Source organism: Mytilus edulis, chromosome 12 (assembly GCF_963676685.1).
Source record: "Mytilus edulis chromosome 12, xbMytEdul2.2, whole genome shotgun sequence".
Classification (NCBI taxonomy): domain Eukaryota; kingdom Metazoa; phylum Mollusca; class Bivalvia; order Mytilida; family Mytilidae; genus Mytilus; species Mytilus edulis.
The window spans coordinates 13,328,810-13,348,770 of record NC_092355.1 but is presented as its reverse complement, the minus strand read 5'-3'; the positions used below and the strand labels follow the sequence as shown (position 1 = coordinate 13,348,770).

At 31.8% G+C, this 19,961-nt stretch overlaps 1 protein-coding gene and 1 long non-coding RNA gene across 2 annotated transcripts in view; one reads left to right on the top strand and one right to left on the bottom strand.

The window, feature by feature from the left end:
- The window catches only part of LOC139497182 (uncharacterized), a 68,055-nt gene that overhangs the window by 40,564 nt on the left and 7,530 nt on the right, over window positions 1-19,961 (top strand). Inside the window, exons 5-8 of the mRNA XM_071285275.1 lie at window positions 17,217-17,273; window positions 18,069-18,206; window positions 18,950-19,024; window positions 19,447-19,503. Coding sequence (XP_071141376.1) covers window positions 17,217-17,273; window positions 18,069-18,206; window positions 18,950-19,024; window positions 19,447-19,503 — 327 coding nt within the window. The remainder of the gene's footprint in view (window positions 1-17,216; window positions 17,274-18,068; window positions 18,207-18,949; window positions 19,025-19,446; window positions 19,504-19,961) is intronic.
- Window positions 1,570-4,228, bottom strand: LOC139499189 (uncharacterized). Its single transcript, XR_011658144.1, has 3 exons — window positions 4,103-4,228; window positions 2,572-2,728; window positions 1,570-2,221 (listed from the first exon to the last, which is right to left on the bottom strand). It is a non-coding gene; the product is annotated as an uncharacterized lncRNA (long non-coding RNA).

The following is a 19,961-nucleotide window of genomic DNA, read 5'->3' as shown; positions in this document are numbered from 1 at the left end:
ATTACCAACCCGGTAAATATTCTAATGTGGTAGGTCACAGTCGGGAAAAGGATACGGGATTGTAGTAACGTCATTAGGAACATATCCGATATCATCTGTGAAACGGATATTCCATAGTGGTAAACCAACTCGTGAAGGCCTTTGTAATAACATGTATGTTCAGGTTAAACGCAGGTTTACCAGGATGTTATTTGAAGGAAGCAAGTGTCTGATTGCTGTTTTGTGTGATGGCCTAGCTATTATTACTAGCTGTTCTTGTCAAATTGAAAATAAAATACATTAACCTTACACGTATGAGGCCAAATAAGATGATATATTACAAACATTTTTTTTGCAGTATATCGTTAACACTATTCTCACATATTTGTTTGGAATACGTTGAGTTTTGTCATATTGCTGCTCAGTGCAAATAACCGGAGACTATATGGGGCTCCCATGCTATATTACAGAGGTATAATCGAAATGCTATACTATGGAGAAAAAAGCAAAACCAAACAAAGAAACACAAATTGAAAGCAAATAAACAAATTATTTTTCCATCTTATTATTAACCGTTTATTATGTTTTTCGTTTCAATGTCGTTAGCCATGATAAATATATCATATCGTGGAATTTTCCGTATCGGCTCTTGTATCATTCCTCGACCCATATCTTGCATGTGGGCTTAAGCACTCAGTCCGATATATAGCTGAATCTCTAATGATACCAGAGCTGATATTGACAACAATAAGAGCAGGATTTGCCTACCCTTCCGGAACATATAAGATCACATAAAGGATCTGATGTGGTTTGTTTTGTTTAGTCTTTAACTTTCTATGTTGTGTCATAGTACAATGATTTGTCTGTTTGTCTTTTTATATCTTAGCCATGGCGTTGTCAGATTATATTCGATCTATGAGTTTGATTGTCCCTCTGGTATCTTTCACCCCTCTTTTGGACAGTTCCATGTACAAATCTATGATTATTTAATAGTGTTTTGAATATAAAGAAATTGTTGTTGATGATTGTAAATAAAATTGGGAATGCAATTTACCATCAAGTTTATCGTTGCTGATTTCGTAAAATATACTGTTAATTTTAATGATCTATTTTGAGAAAATAAACACGATATATAACAACATTTAAAAATTAACAGGATTGAATACAATGAAAAATTGTATAATTTAACAGCCAACTGACAGTAATTTCCTAATGGTTAATCGCTAAACGGAACTTGTTTTTAGTTTAAAATTAATTTTGTGCTAAATTTGCAATATCTATTTTTCACTGAACAATGTTGAATTGACGGCGTAAACACAGCAGTCAATCACGTAGAACATACACTAATTTACATTTGTAAGTGTTTTAACTGACGTCATTTACAAGGACGAGTTTTTGATTATTAAAACAACGAAAAAAACCATCTCCGAGGACATTTCAAAACAGAAAGATTGTTATCAAGTAACAAAATTAAAAGCTCAAACACATCAAACGAATAGAATAACATCTGTCATATTACTGACTAGGAACATGCATTGTTTGCCTACATGCATCATTTACTCTCCAGAAAGGATCTATGAACAGACATAATTGTAATCTAAATTTTATTCGCTCGTGTGCTGCAACATTAAATACATCTAATACGCCTTTTGCTTTGCTACTTGTTCTCCCCATCAGAACAGCTTCCATTTAGGCACGCTCGTGTTTGCAGGTGGTGGTGGACAAACAGTTGTATTACAATCCTTACATTGGCATCTATCGGTACACGGTGTAGTGGTGTAATTCATAGGAACGAATGTTTTATTTCCAACTCGAACAAAAGGTTTATCTGTTTCTTTAAAAGATATATCATACGTAACAAGCCTGTTTGACTTTGATCCTACGAACTTAAGAAAGTTTTCTGGGGTGCATGCTGATGCTGTCTCACCACACATGCGACTAATTGCTTTTTCGTTTGAATAAGGCGTTCTAACATTGGCACATGAATTAAACATTCCATCCACATAATCACGTGCTACGTAATAATCGACTGACGTCACTACTTTTTGCTTAGTAAAACTATCGATTGTGACATTGGCACTTGCTAAGGTACTCTGATATGAACTGCATACTAATAGACAAAACATGCTGATGAAGTTATCGAAACATACCGGACATCTTGTAAATTCTTCTTTTACGAACCCGAAGATTTTGTTAAAAGTAAACACTTGATCCGCGTTACAACATGTTGAAGGCTGATCCCCTGAAATTATTTTAGAAAAATAGTGTCAAATGCAAACACTGATTTGAAATAGAGATGTGCAAGAGTTTCCGTTTATATACAAAATCGATAAACATTTGGTTTTCCTCAGCTATGCAGTATTTAACCCATCTGATGTGGATTAAATAAGGATTGAATGGGTTTGGGCAAAACTAGTGGTTGGATAACCTGCAGTCAATACACGAATTATGAGTTCCATACCTCAATTACGTACGGTATACCTTATCGTTGTATGACTGCAGTTGTTTTTCTTTTACGACATCGCATGCGAGGTGACTACTTATACGACAATGAATGTCTATGCTTTGTTGGAGAACAATAAGTTAACCTACCTGGGACCATGAAAGGACAGTATTGATTTAAAATACCAACAGCCTCTGGATTGATAAGTGGGGAAGGTGGTCCATCATAAGCACAGCTTAACTTATCATTTCCACATTCACCTCTCATCATACACCATCCACCATTCTTATCAGTAATGTCTGGCAACTAGAATTTTAAACAGCAATATGACGGGGTTGGATATGAGCAAAAACCAAGATAAAACACATGGAAAGGTGTATAAACAATATGGTAACTTGTGATAAATCAAGAACACATTTGTGAATTACACAATCGAACTGAAAATGCAGTATACAAAATGAATCTCAGGAATGATAGCAGGCTTACTATTTAGTTATCAATGTTCGATACAGTTGGATTATATCAATAACAAAGTTGAAGAACTTTAGAAAAAAAAATGGAACAACTGTACCATAAGAATTTAATATATATATATGTCATGGGACAAAAATTATATCTGATTTTGATCATTTTAATATCTAATGATCAATAAAATGTTCAAACAGTGGTCTTATTCTTGATGTATTAGGTCATGCTTGATATTATATACTGTTATGCAATGAGAGTATAATACATTTTATTATTTCGCTTACTTATACACACATAAAGATTAAATCGGCTACGGTTTATTTCATAAATATGTAGATCTAGATATTTTTCAAGGGAAGATAACTCGGAAAAAACATACATGCCCATAATATTGTATTTATATTCAATGTGGGAAAAAGACTCCTTATTGTTACACTGTTCCTTTTACGAATTATTTATAAAAAACTGATTACTCCGTAGATGACACACCTATTTCATTATATCAAATTTAAATGAAAAATGGATGATACAAAAGCGGTTTTCAAAATCATAAAACAGAAACAATGTTCAATTCTAACTTAAGTGATTTGACGACATATTTCTTTTTCCGAATAATCTTGTATGTAAGGAACATTTCAAACATTTCAGACAATGATGTTATTAATGATATAAAAATGAGATATCGAGTCAACACAAAACACACCAAGAGGGTGTTGCGAGTGCTGTACGTGCGAGTCCTGAGTCAGGAGCCTATGCATTGTAGTGTATTAAACCCAATGTAATTATTTTCGATGAATTGTTTTACATTTGTCCTTTCGGGGTCTTTTATTGCTGACTTTCCGGTATGGTCTTAGATAATTGTTGAAGACAACACAGTGGTCTTTAATTGTTTACTTCCTTGTCTAAATTTGTGACTTTGGGAGAGATATTTCTCACTGACATCAATAACGCATATTGATCAATAATGAAAGAGAACGTGTCGTAGTTTTCTTCTTATTTTTTATGTGTTTCCCTCAGTTTTAGTTTGTAACCCGGATTTGTTTTCTTCTCAATCGATTTATGAATTTTAGAACAGCGGTAAACTACCGTTGCCTTTATTTATAACTTAAAACAAAGAAAAAAAAAACGATTATTAACATGATTAATGACATTTCTACGGAACTGAATGCGCAAATAATGTTTTATTTTTAAAATGAAAATTTAAATGCAAACCGTTTTAGAGGAATGCTGAGCCAATACAATTCCACAGGCATATCCAAATATAAATACTGTTAAATAAGAAGACATTGTTCTTATCATTTCTAACAGGTGACACATGTGTTACCTTATCAGGTTGGGTCACCTAAATCTGAATCTAAATAAAGTTTAGACAGATACGTCATTCATACGAACGATAAATTCAGATTTGCAAATGTCTTAGAGTGCAAGTTATTTCTGACTTAAAACTTGAAATTTCCCAGTTCCACCTTGATATTTCTATTTTAAAGATTGAGGTTTCTTGTTTCAAATTTTACATTTAAATTTGTACATTTTACAAATAGTAGCTGTCATGTCTTTATTTTAACTTGACATTTTGCAATAATTTCAGATCTGACAACTGTATATTACATGATGAAAAAAAAATCCACAAATGTTTTTAACTGATACAAAAAATGTACTTTTTTTTATTTATTTCATAGTTGATAATATTCTGAAGCAATGAAACAGCAATGAAAAATATCACAATGAGGGAAGAATTAGCCTCTTTGAGCGTCTCTTGCAATACCCTTTCGGTTGAAATAATTAAGTCATTAACAGAGATCAAAGACTCTATCTGTTACTTGTGATTCCAATTTTAAAACAAAATAATTGGCGTCACTTATTTGACAGGATCGACTTACTCTTGAAGAGCATATGTGATCATCCTCTTTTAAGTAAGATAGGTGTTGCTCAGATGTATGTTTTGATTTATTTTTTGTCCAAGTGATAGGTTTTTTGCAAAGGCGTTGTCCCTTAAACTCGTTATTTTGATTGCCCTCTTGGTATCTTTTTTTTTCTGTTTATAAGCCCGTTTGCGGCATGTTTTATGGTCTACCTTTTTTCGCCTGTTTGTCCGTCCGTCAGTCCGTCGTAAACATGTTGGAATATAACTCAAAAAGGTTTGAAACAAATGTTGTTGAATTGTTCATATCTATTGACGTAAGCTCCATTTCGATTTTTATAAATGTAAGATTGTACGCTTTCAAGTTATGGAATTGTATTCTAGAAAGAGTCATTTTTCTAGTTTTTGGACAATAACAATTCATATTGCGACAAACGTATCTTGAGCTCATGGCGCAGCGCTTTCTTTTATACCTCTTGGCGTTTTCTTATATGTTTACTCTTATTTTCGTTTCATGTAATTTTTTTTGTTACACATAAATTTAATTCTTTGCTTTTACTTTTCTGGATCAAGTCATACCAGCATGTTTGATTTTCAAAATCATAGAAATGTCAACTGTTATGATAAATCTGTACAGTGATGATGAAGAAACACCCGATAAATCCTTAAATAAAAATATTGCACAGTTTTACCTCAGCTAGCATGTGCCAATTAATTGTCAGTTAAGTATTAACTTTTATTTATTAAAGTATGCATGTTATATTTACTATTGCAAATGTATTTAAATAATTGATTCGAAAATCCATAATAGTTATCAAAAGTACCAGGATTATAATTTAGTACGCCAGACGCGCGTTTCGTATTCATCAGACTCATCAGTGACGCTCATATCCAAATATTTATAAAGCAAAACGAGTACAAAGTTGAAGAGCATTGATGACCCAAAATTCCCAAAAATTGTGCCAAATACGGCTAAGGAAAATCCTTATTTTTTCGAAAAATTCAAAGTTTCGTTAAATGACCACATTATTGATATTCATGTTAACATCGGAGTGTTGACTACTGGGCTGGTGATACCCTCGGGGACGAAATGTCCACCAGCATTGGCATCGACCCAGTGGTGTAAATACTTACCAAAAGTTCCAGGATTATAATTTAGTACGCCAGACGCGCGTTTCGTCTACATAAGACTTACCAGTGAAACTTTATAACGGATTTTTTTATGTGTTTGTGTTTACTTTTCTTATTTTCCTTTAATTTAAGGCATCATACATTTGGGCAAAATATGAAACTCTCATTATCGCATAGTTATGAAAACAAATAAAGTCGTTCAACAATCAGCGTTTTAAGTTGCCGACGAATATAATTGCTTTAAACATGCCACAATTATATGAGATGTAATATACACCTAAACTCTATAAGGTATATTATATATTTTCTAAACTATATACATAATTCATATAAGACATCATATATAGCTTATGAGTTATCTTGCAGTAAGAATGTTTTGAGCAATTGTAACTTATACGTGTAATGCTAACAAATCATAGTACATCACTTGCGGTTTCATACCAAAAATGGTCGAACAAATATTCCTTTGAAATCGGGTAAGAATTTAAAAAAAAAAAGTTAAATCGGGATTATTAGCAACTGTTTATATCGTCTCAAGTGTGAATTATTTGTGCATACTTTTAATCTTAATCTATCGTATATACTTTTCTATGCCGAAATTATAGTATGACTTATTAGATACTTGTAAACGAGATAATTTTTTTTTTAATATACTGCTAATTATAGGATACGCAAATATTTTTTTTCTCTTTTAGATATATTACCATTATTTCCACTAAATAAATCCATATAGAAAGATTCACGATCAATCTATCTGCTAGTACCAAATGTTCAAATTGATAAAATTGAGAAATATTATAGGGCATGTGTTAAAGACACAACAACCCGATCGTAGAGCAGAAATGGGTAGAATTCAACCAATGGGTCTTATACACAACGAGAAAATCCCACAAAAAGAAGTATGCTTCAGCTGCTATATATAAAACTAGTGTATTCCTATTTATGCTCATTCATTTTTCACTTAAAATTAAGGCATACGTTTAATTTTTTAGTCAAGAAATGTTCAACGCCTAAAGATTGACATACAGTTAACCTTTTTATTGCAAAAAAATATTTCCTTATTTTAAACACAGCTTTATTTATTGATCTTAATTCTTAAGTTATATATTTACCAAACTAATTATTTTTTTTTGTTTTTATGTGGTAATTTGTCTTCAAACTTCTAAAACTTGTAGTGTGTACTTTCTTGAAAAAAATGAATAATAATTAAGTGCTATTTAAATTTCGAATATTCCCATCACTAACCAAATCACATAATAATAATTATTGTAATTTCGAAAAATCTTTTAAAACATTATGTGATGTTTCATAGCTAGTACAAACATTTTTCTGACGACATAAATTTATCATTTACGGGTCGTAATAAAACCATTTCGACAAAATGTATCCGTTTTCAAGAGCTATATTGACAGTGCTTCATCCCTACAAATAATTACAAGCTAATATATTCACGGTTGAAGAAATAACGTGAAAGAATGCAGATATAATTTTGCATATTGCAAATGTATTGATTGATATGTCAAGGCTTCATAATTTATCTCATTTACAATCGTGACCATGGTGCATACTATTTAGTTGTTCTGCAGATAGATAATGATGTGCACCGTTCAATTATGATTTCTTGTGTCTGGTAAGGTTTTGTGCTCTTTGCTTTTTTGTTATTTAATTCATGGTTTAAACGAATGTAGAATCCGACGATGACTGGCGTTTGCAGTAGTTTTTGCAGATGTAGTTGGTCAAAAACTATGTGTATTGTCATATTATACAAATTAATCAACTGAAAAAGGATAATTTTTGTTAATGATGTAATTGATGATAAAGGAGAAATTTCTCATAAAATAATAGATAAACTTAAAAAGAAACAAAACTAGATCGCTGAATTAATTTCTCTTCGAAAAGCTTTACCCAAAATTTGGATCCAAAAATTAAAGAGCAATATATCAAAACATACTAAAATCAACATAACACAAGACATTAAAATGTTTTGTAATGGATTGTATTACAATTTAGATAAAATTAAGTTTAAAGAAATTTATTATATTATAATCAGGTCAAATAAAGAGCTCCCAGTAGGTTTTTGCTCATGGAAAAAACAACTTTCAGGCGAAAATGTCATACATTTCATTAAGAAAAATCTATCTTTTACCTGTCTTTTTTTAAAAGATAAAAGATTAAAAATGTTTAGATGGAAACTACTGCATAATATTTTAGCTATTAACCATAATCTGTATTGCTGGAAGGTAATTAATAGTGAAAACTGTGAGCTATGTTTCAAATCTGATAGCTATAATCATTTTTTCTTTGAATGCACATGGGTAAAAAATTATTGGAAATTATTACACCAAATATTTATGGATCTTAATATTGGTCAACATGTTTTTTGTCTGAAAAATCTTGTAACAGGGTACAAAATTGAAGATGTGGAATATTATGTACTTAATGCTTTTATGCAGAAAATTGGGTTTTCCATACATAATCTTTACAAAATCTGTCAATTTTGAACACCGAGTAGCGTGAAAATAAGCCCCGTGATCCATTCTTTTTTATTCTACATTTTGGCAAATTATTAAAAAAATCTATAGATTATAGTTTAGACACCCCATCTACCTTAGGTACTATACAGTACATATTTGTTGATGTATAAAATAAGAAATAAAACTTTTATAAAATGTAAATCAATAAACGCTATAATGATTGAGTCGAATTTTGATTTGTGAAGTTGACTTTATATAAATCAAGTTAATATTAACGGAGCATGAATTGATAACAATTCCTAAGACATAGCAATGTGAGCAGGAGTCGTGTGTTATATTATTTTTCTTACCAGAAGATGTTGATCTCAAACTTATTATGTATATTCCAAAAAATCTGTCGATGAATCTGTTGTTTTTTTCTGTTATTCATCACCTATGACAAATATTATAGAAATACAGTCGGCTTCATCCGCCTCATTTTAAGATTAATATCTCGAATTTGACATACACAGTCAATTCAGTACCATAATCTATGACAAACGAGACGAGACGATTTTTAAATGATAAATTTCCCCCACCTTTCTAGCAATATACCAACTTCATCTGCATATAGGGTATACATTTCCCAACTTATTTGATATTCAAGAGCTTGCAGCTCCTACTCAGACTTTGTAAAACGTCACCAATGTCTGAGCAGAAAGTTGATAAACTAAGGGTATGTCAAATAACTTTTTGTCCTTTTTCTGAAAAAAAACCATCGGAAAGTACCAAAACCTTGTTGATAAATATTCCGTATCAACTTCACAAATAATACCTGATGGTCTTGATGTCTAGATACTGCGTACTGACGTTTGTTATCATCTCAACAACGTGTTATACTGTTCTTTAATTTGTCTTGGTTCTATTATGTATATTACTTTTACCGTTTGATTTGTTTTCTGTGATATCAATTTGACGTGGCTCTGAACTTATACATCCCGTCAATGTGTTTGTAGTATCTTAAATTTTTGCTGGTGTGTTTTGTATATGCGACTTTCTGTATATCTTTGGTTCTTATGACGTGACTCTGTACTTCAAAAGATCCCGTCATTATGTTATTGTTCTATTATATGACATTATGTTATTGTTCTATTATAATTTTGAAAACAATTTAAACGAAAAACGACCAAAGTATTTTACTCGCGTAATGGTATTAATCATATGCGGATTTAAAAAAATTCTAAACAACTTGCTTGACGATTTTAAATCTCGGTCTATTTCTGAAATTAATTCTAACATAACTTTAGATTTTTTTTATTTATACCTATATACCAGCATTCCACTGTGAAATTGTAATTGTTCTGAATTAACATTCAACGACAAAATATCGACAAACGACAAACGACAAAAGTATTTTACTCGCGTAATGGTATTACGAGTGGATAATCACATGGTATCACAAGTGGATAACAGAATCAGAGACCTTGAGCGTGAAATGTCAAATTTGAGACTGCAACACCTTGAAAATCAATTCTTCACACTTAGGCAACAAAGTCAAAACCTAGTCAACCTGCAAGCCACAGCACATATGAACCAACAAGGCCCTGTACATACAATACACTCTCAACATGTTGTTCAACCTTCTCCAACTTCAGTGCAAAACCATTGGTTACAACAACCAGTTCATCCTTTATTCCAGCAGACAGTTCCAGCTCCACCACCTTATATGTTTAGACAACCAAGCAGAACTCAAATGGTACCGTCACAAAACATACCAAATAGTCACATGCAAGCCCAGCATCCACAAATGATATATCATAGAGCTGCAGTTGCAACACAATTATCTCCCTTGGATAGTAATAACAGTATTGCTGTCACTCCATCAATTCATCCTCATTCTCAAACTCACCACATGTCCTCTACTCAAGGAAAGGTACAGATAAACACATCTGGTAATAAAATTGTACCAGAGCTTATCACAAAATCTTACGTTTCTAATGACATAAGTAACAGTTCATCAGGAGATAGTAAAAACAGTTTTGCTGTCACTCCATCTACTCATCTTCATTCTCAAATTCACCACATGTCATCTACTCAAGGAAAGGTACAGATAAACACATCTACTGATAAAAATGTACCAGAGCATATCACAAATTCTTATTCCTATGTTCCTAATGTCTTAATTAGTAACAGTTCTACAGGAGATAGTAAAAACAGTTTTGCTGTCAGAAAAGGAAATGAAATGAAAGCAAACCTGAATGTTCCTTCACAAAGTGGTCCTCCTAGAGATTCACCAAAACCATATGTTTACCCTGAAAATCCTGATCCCAATACCATATTAAATTCCTCAAACTCAAATAGTAAAAACTGTTTTGCTGTTGAACAAAGGAGTGAGACAATGATATCAGAAAATTGTTCTGACACAGTAGGATTGCCAAACAAGAATGTTCAACACATATACAATCCTTTTTTAGACAAAGGTCAAACATTCCTCCTGGACCCAGATATAGCAGCCCCTGTGACAAGAATGATATAACCTTAGGAAAATCAAGTCCGCTCCGAATTGTCTCTTTCAACATAAAGGCTTTAATTCCAATAAAAACTACTTTGATGATATTCTTGATAAACATGATATTGTACTGATACAAGAACATTGGCTTTTTAATTATGAAAAAGAATTATTGAAACAACATCATTCAGATTTCTCGAGACAAATTGATGATAATGAACCCTTATCTCCAATCAGTAGACCAAGAGGAGGTATTGCAATTTTGTATAGAAAGTCCATGTCAACTATGTTTTCTCAACTTCCTGATGGAGATAACAGAATCCAGGCTATCGAAATTTCAACCACAAAAGACCCAATATGTCTTATAAATGTATATCTCCCCTCAAGAGGTACCGACAAAGGTCATGATGCTTATAGAGCAGCTTTGGACATCTTAAAAGAATTACTATTGAAATATCAAAGAACTCATTCAATTATTATCGCTGGCGATTTTAATGCTTCATTCCATAGACAATACAAGGACACCCAAGATGAACTATTTAAAAACTTTTGCTAATTTTTACAAGTTTCTTGTTTTATTCGTATCCCTTACCATTTTATCTTTTAATTACATATATTTAAACTTATTAAGAAACCATACTAGTCCATACATTTAACCAATTACTAGTACAGATTAGTAGTTCCTTTCACTTTCCTTTGCTAAGAGAATTTAAACAACTGATAAGATTACTTTTGTCCATTTTATAATTTTAAATGTATAGTGTACATACAAGTTCCTGTTTTAACTAATTTTTAGTTTTATCCTATTCTAACTCTGTTAATATTATTTTAAATTTTAACCAGTAGATAGAATTTTAAATAACGCAATTTTAAAAATAAACAGTTTTTTTAAATGCGGTGACCCTGCAGATAGGGTGGACTTTCAGAAGAAGAAGAAGAAGAAGAAGAGGGATTAATCATATGTGGATTTTTAAAAATTCTAAACAACTTGCATGACGATTTTAAATCTCGGTCTATTTCTGAAATTAATTCTAACATAACTTTTTTTTTATATATTCCTATCAACCAGCATTCCACTGTGAAATTATAATTGTTCTGAATTAACATTCAACGACAAAATATCTTCCTATGTGACTTTTAAATTTTCTGACGCCAGACACGCCAGGCAACGAATGTTTTTTTTTTTTAATATGATAGATGCTTTTGTCCCTTTTTTAAATGATTAGTTTTGTTGAGATAGTAACACAGTGATGACGGCTGTACCAATATTTTGACTATTTTATTTGTTATGTCTGTTTGGTTCACGCATCGTTGTAAATATAACGGAATTTGATACGACTGTCATACAAGTTAGAGGTTTAGCGCTATAAAACCAGGTTCAATCAACCATTTGCTACATTTGAAAAGACCTGTACTAAGTCAGGAATATGACAGTTGTTGTCCAGTCATTTGATGTGTTTTTATGACATTTGATTTTGCCATTTGATTAGGGATTTTGCGATTGAATTTTCCTCGGAGCTCAGTTGAAAAATACTATAGAAATCAAGTCGGTGTACGATATCTGTATTTTGCGTTTAAGTGTACGGAAATCTCTTTGAGTTTCTATTTTATTTTCGAAGTTTGTCTTATTGGGTTTAGTTACTTGACGTTTATCCTTGGCTTACATCTTGTATAATAGACTTTCTGTCCTGTATAATTAAAAAAGTACCTCATCGTACCTCATTGTTTTAATGAAAGTAGAACCCAGTTTCGACCAATAAAAAAAAAGAACGTGTCTGAACCTATTCTGTCTGTTTGGTTTTTTTCGCACATTGTTGTCAGTATCATGGAATTCTGTGCAATACCATACAAGTGAGAGGTTTAGTTAGCAATAAGTTGAATCCACATAAGAAAATGCTTGTACCAAGTCACGAATATCACAACTGGTATCCAATTGTTTGGCGTTTGAGCGTTTTTGCCATTTGCTAGGGAATTTTGACTTTTGATAATATTTAATACCATACAGTGATACATGTAAGTTTGACAAAACAAATCGTAAGACTAAAGTTCATCATAAGTTAGGAACAATTCAGTATACTTTTTATTCGTCGTAAGTTTTTTGTTAAAATTGAATACAGATCTTTGTGGTTTTCTTCCTTGTCAAATATAATTATAGACGTGTCGCTTTGGTCGGATTGTGATTTTGATTGTGCAATTCAATTTCCTATTAATAATTGCTGATGATATTTAATTTCTTTCTGGGCTGATTGCTATTTTTTCAGCTGCCCAACAGCTCGAAACGACTATCAAGCATACCATTGTCGGGCACGGTAATCACCATGACCATGATCACCATACTGCAAAACCTCCTACTACAACCACTCGTCGTTCAATTCGTTTTCAAAGTGAGTATCGGTATTTTTGTTTTTTTAATCTTTATTAAGGTTATCATTAAGGAATATTTTAGGAATGAAGTTAATAAGTTAGCCGCAACCTTTAACTTTACGTTCCGCTATATAGATAATGTTCTCTCACTAAATAATACAGAATTTGGCGACTATGTTGAACGAATCTATCCCATCGATACTACAGATACAGATAAGTCTGCTTCATATGAAATTAAAAGCTGAAATCATGTCTTCTGTTTTAAAGTTTTGTTTTCAACAGACCCTCATTGTTAATTTCTAGTTGTAAGTCAAGATAGGAGGCAGACTTAACTGTATCTGTATTATATAAACCTCTGACACATCTTTTTAATATTACATTATCAATTACATGTCAGTAACTACTATTATGTCTTGGTTTGTATATAGAAAAAAAAAAATTTCGGCGTCACTGCTGGGTCTTTTGTAATTTGTCACAAAATTTCAATCATGATGTATATGATGAGTAATTAACGATTCAAAGATAAAGATAATAAAACTTAATATTGATTTTAAAATATTGTTTAAAGCATAATTCTTCAATAAGCATTTCGAATTAAAATTAATGATGGTAAGATAGCAAAGGTTTGCGTGGATGACACAAATAAAATCAATAGAGTGTATGCACATAGACAATTTCTATATCACATGCATAAGTTTACTTCATTTTTCTTTTTCAATTTTGATAAAGTATATTATTTCATTTTACAGGTACAACATGCAATAGTGTTTCACGTAAACATCGTAAGTAAACATATTGTATAAAATATTGTCGAGTATTTAAAAGTCAAATAAAACAAATGATTTTAAGTGGATGATACAATATTTACAATTGAATGGTGTTTGTTTTTCCTAATTTTTGCAGCAATCATCGTAAATGTTGATAGAGATATTATTACTCACATCTTATAAAATCTAAAGCCTCCTGTGAAGAAATTTTCACGTTCTTTGCACGCAATGAACCCTTGCAAAAACCCTTTAAGTGGTCCACAGGTGGCCTGTTGCAAGTCAAAATATCTGTCTCTATCCAATATACCATCATTTTCCAGTGGCAGCCCAAATTTCCCCAATCATCATACCGGATGGCCGCTTTTACAATTTTTCGAAAAACGAAGGATTTTTTTAACCCAGGAATAGATTACCTTATCCGTATAAAAGTATCAGGATTTTGTATCCCAGGAATAGATTACCTTAGTCGTATTTGGCATAACTTTTGGGAATTTTGGGTCCTCAATGCTCTTCCACTTTGTACTTGTTTGGCTTTATAACTAGTTTGATCTGAGCGTCACTGATGAGTCTTAAGTAGACGAAACACGCGTCTGGCGTATTTAATTATAATCCTGGTACCTGTGATAACTATTTACAAGACCTACCTATTGCACTTATTGTTAACCTGTTCACGACCTGGACATGCATGAAATATTTACCACTGGAAGTTAAGTAACCAACAATTAATCAATCAATCACATCTAAATCGTGATATCTTTTCCCGCACCTAACCATGTTTTCACCGCGATCGAGGCATCTTTCTTTAACCATCTATCGCGACTACTTATGCATACAATATAGGCAAATTTCAAATAAAAAAAAGTTCTCTAAACTCATATATTGATAAAAATTCATTCTCGAAATAATCACTGACCAAAGTCCTTCTGAGAGTTATCCTCTTTAATGGGTGGTTCTCAACAGGCACTTAAGGGCATACGATACAGTTACAGGGAAGTAAATGACGTTGCTAACGTAAAATGTTATTTTCGCGACGTAAAACTGTGACAAATCGGGAAAAGATGCATTTTTCGACTGATTTTTATCATTCAAACTGATTTAATTTGAAAACGAGTGCATGGACCCCTATTTTTTAAAACAGCAATTTGTTTCATTTTGCAAGGAGATTATGTGACCCAAATTTTATAAAACTGTAAATAGCGCAATTTTTTTAATTTTGATAAACATGCAGCAAAAAATGACGTTTTTTCCTCTATTCATGAACGTTTGATAAATATAGAGTTATTTCGGAATAAAAATGGCATAATTTTTAATGATACTTATAAAATACAGAAGTTACCGATTATTTAACAAAAACCATTTTGTGTTTATCTTTTGAAACAAAAAAGTTATGTCTTTCTTTCGAAAAAGAAAATACGGACACAAATCTGAATTTTGAGCAAATATACAAAATTTCGAACTCATTTTACTCAAAAAGTAGCACATGAAGGTATATTTTTTATTACATATTTGATTTAATGAGGTACAAAATAGCCTTTATGCAAATTTTCATCAACTTGTAAATACAGGTTCAAAACTGTATCGTATGCCCTTAAGCTTTCTTGACGTAAAACAATAAATAAATAAACAAAATTACCAATAACCCTACTATATGTTTTACTGTTCAATGTCTTTCTCATAGTAGCCACTAAACAATGGTCTCACATAAATCTCTTTAAACTCTATTGTTTTTGAGTCGTCAATGAACAATGGTCTTTTCAAAGAAAGCATTGAAAGCTGACCATTCAGTAGAATTTGTGATTTATCAATAACTTACGTTTATAGTTATGCAGTTTATTTTCAAATAGTTATTGAAATTTAGTGTCGTCTTTAGTCAAAATCAAACCGAATTAGACTAATTACCGGATTTGGTATAATATAAGCAACACGGAAAATACGATAAGATTAAAATGTAGATAGTAGTTTGACAAACGCGAATTTGCATCATAGAGAAGCTTTCTACACAATCAAACGTGATTAAAACGTTTAGCTGTTTTACAGACTAATCTCCCTGTAGTCTTATGTACCACCCTAGGGTGCTGTAAACCAGCTAAATTTTGTGAGCAATTTATTTTCGCGATTTCCGCGATAAAAGAAATAACGCGAATTTAAAAGGCTGTACTAATCTGCATCAATTGAATTTGAAACTACAATTTAGAATCGCCGCAAAATGCGATCAAAAGAGCAAAACGCGAAGAAGAGTATCAGTGTAAATAAGTGTGTTTACCACATCGGAGCAAAATTCGTCAATGTGCAGGTTAAATCGCTGCAAACGCAAAGTATGGCACACGAAATAAAGATGTATTTACATTGACGAACACGCATTCAGACGTACTGTTGGTCATCGTGTGAATAATCACTTCAGTAGTCAGTGCTATAAAATTGATAATACGTTTTGTCTACAATATCCCGTTTATCAATGAACATTTTTTTAGAATGTTAAGCTTCCAATTCCTAAAACAATTTGGCCGTATATTATTTAGATTTTCAGTATTGATCCCTCTTGGCCATACACATCCTGAGGTATGCATGTATCATAAAGTAAAAACACAAAAATACTGAACTCCAAGGAAAATTCAAATAATCTTAATCACCATAAAAAGTGATGATGCAGGTCACTCTTGAAAAGCTCTTCTGACGCACGCAATATATAAAGTGCGAATATAATTTTGACGGATCTTTTAAGTTGATAGAAAAGCCAAATAACATATGAGAAATATTTTTCGTTTATTTATAGATGCAATTCTGTTGATAGAAGAATGGGTTAAGCACGATAATTATAATGGTATGTTATTATTGATAGGTATGAGCGGTTTGGCGATCGCTGATTTATCGTACCAACAATTATCGTTAATTGGTTTTAATTTGCAATGTACAACTCATGGTATATTTCCGAGCTTTGAATGCAGCCTTAATTTATTTCTATTACCATACCGTTATATGAAGGGATCAGATATAGTAGTTTAAAAAAAGGACAAAACATCCTTTCGGAAGTCAATTAATTTCGTATTATGCCATGAATTAACAAATTGAAAAAATAGATTGTTTTGTCATACTGTACAATAAAGGAAAACTGCAAAGACTTTTGCCGACTCGTGCAAAAAAGTCCATATAATACATTCTTACAACAGGGAAATAAATGTTTTCAGTTTCATCTCAAAGTCATGAAAATATGTATGATTATTCTAATGTTCCTTTTTTTTAGCTGTAGAAAGATTATATCATGATATATACCATAAAATGTTACAAAATGACAGAAAACGTAAGTACACATCACTTTTTTGTAGCAATCATTTTTTTATTGACGACCATATTGTTACAAAAATATCTTGTAGACATAAGGAATGTTGTATATATTATTCTGAGCCATTTAGTGAACTCGTCCATAATTTTCCGTCGTACATGTTATAAACTTAATTGACAAAAAAAAAACATATTGTATAAAACAGATGACTTTCAAGATCGAAAAAAAAAAAGTCCTATCATTTTAGCCCAGGAAAAACAAATTCGACCAGAAAATCATTATATGTCAGAGTACGTTTTTTATTTGGCCTTTTGACCTTTTTTTGACTGAGCGTCACTGATGAGTCTTTTATAGCCTAAACACGTGGCTGGCGCAAATACAAAACTGTAACTCTAGTATCTATAACGCGTTTATATATGTATACGTATTGGTACAAGTGAATACTTATATTTAAAAAAAACTCATCATAGATACCAGGATTAAATTTTGTGATTACGCCTACCGCGCGTTTCGTCTACAAAAAAACTCATTATTGATGCTCGAATCACAAAAAGTTACAAAGGCCATAAAAAGTACGAAGTTGAAGAGCATTGAGGATCAAAATTCCCAAAGGTTTTGTCAAATAAAGTTTAACAAACAAACAAAATAAAAAGTATACTTGTAGTTTTTGCTCGCTTTGAACGCCGTGATAACATCATGTACATTTAGGGCATAAACTATTTGTTAATCGAGTTGTATACCAGGTTTTCATCCAATTCGGATTAAACAAACAGACTGTTAAGAGAATAATCAAAGTTTTCTTTATTTCTTCAGGTTTCTTGTTTGGTTTTATCGATACACTCGTTGGGCAACATCCTTCTTCTGGACATGGTGGAAGTACTTCCATCAAAAATCCATCTCACAGCTATACGAGTGTTTATGATGAAGCTTTCTTGAAGGGAATTCCAGACTGTAATTATAATGTAAAATCACAAAAATACTAAACTCAGAGGAAAATCATTATTAAGGCCTACATTAAACGGTTGTTTGACAATTTGGTGCTTACTTTATGTCGGTGGTCAATATTAAAAGAATATCGATGTCGATGAATTTAAAGACTTTCGGAGAATACCTTATATAATACAGCAACCGAACATCTACAAGAATCAAAGTTTATCTGATTGAAACATGCAATTGAGTTCTAATTCTGCATCTAGTCTGAAGGTTTCTTAACATACACCAATTGCTCGGGTCTGGTTTGTAAGAACATACCAACAATGAGTACATTTAAAAAATAAATCATTTATACGTATTTGTGTAACATTCCAAATATATATAATATGTTCATTTAGGTATCAAATATAAAATCTTTGTAGACTACACCAATAAAACGTTATGCAGTGTAACCTTTCTTTTGTGGATAGTTATCTCATTGGCAATCATACCACATCTTCTTTTTTTATCTAATCCGACACCTGAGTATTCCAACATCCTGCATAAACCGACACTTTTGCATGGTCCCAAAATAGGCATATCCTTACAGAAAAAACCTTAGTATTCTGACACCCTGCTTAATCCGACATTTTTGTCTGGTCCTCCAGCGTTTCGGATAACACAGGTTCCATGATTTTTATTGTAAAACACAATTTATCACATGATGTTTAAGAGACACATCAATAATTGTCAAATTTCTTTTTCAATCAATAATTTTGTAGATGATCATGTTGAAGGTTACATAAAAACACACATAAATGCAGAATGCCGAAGAGAAATCATGATCTGGATTGAAGGTGAGAATGATGTTTGGGGCTAACAGATAGGTTTATGGGTGAAAGAAAGTTTGCCTAAGAGGATGTGCCAATTAAGTCAGCTAAAACCATCGACCGAGTATATATAACAATGTATACAAAACTATTAATGCACATTTGTGATTTGCTGATTACAACACAGTTTGAAATGATCAGCAGTGTTTATGTGAAGGTGTCAACTAAAAATGTTGTACTGAAAAAAAGACCAAATAGTCGTCTTAGTAAACTATTATTACAACTACATGTAATAAGATTGATGTTAATCTGAAAAGAATGTTATGAACATAAGTATAGTTTAAAATAAACTGAACTGTCTAAACTATAGAATACTTGTCATAATACTAGTTAGGATTTTATTTTTAAATGTCTCTATATATATATACATTTATATATGTTACTAATAGATCTTGCGAAACATCACAAGACAAGTCCTACAACTAATGCCACAATGACAGAAACTGGTATGTTATATTAATTAATTATATACCTATATGGAGTTATTCTCTTTCGGAACCATAGGTCATTCTTGTTCAGAATCAACCCGGACGATACCATGTTTCAATGAAATATGCTCCAAGGCATAAAATAATGACCTGTGTGAGGTCATTCTTTTCCTTGATAAAAAGCAATCTATAATTTACTTTAAAATTATATTCGTCTGATAATTTATTGTTACCGATTTGGGAACGTCTTTGCATGCATTTTGATTTTAAAAACAAATATAACGTTAAGTTTTGTTAATTGATCGCTACAATACAGAAACATTTTCATATGAGTCGGATGAATTTTAATGTAGAATTTCATAAAAGAAAGCCAGATTTAACATATTCGTGTGTAAGATTTTGAAATCTAATTGAGTCACACTCGATATGTTGATTGATTGTTGGTTGTCTGTGCTTTACGTCCAGTTCAGGACGAT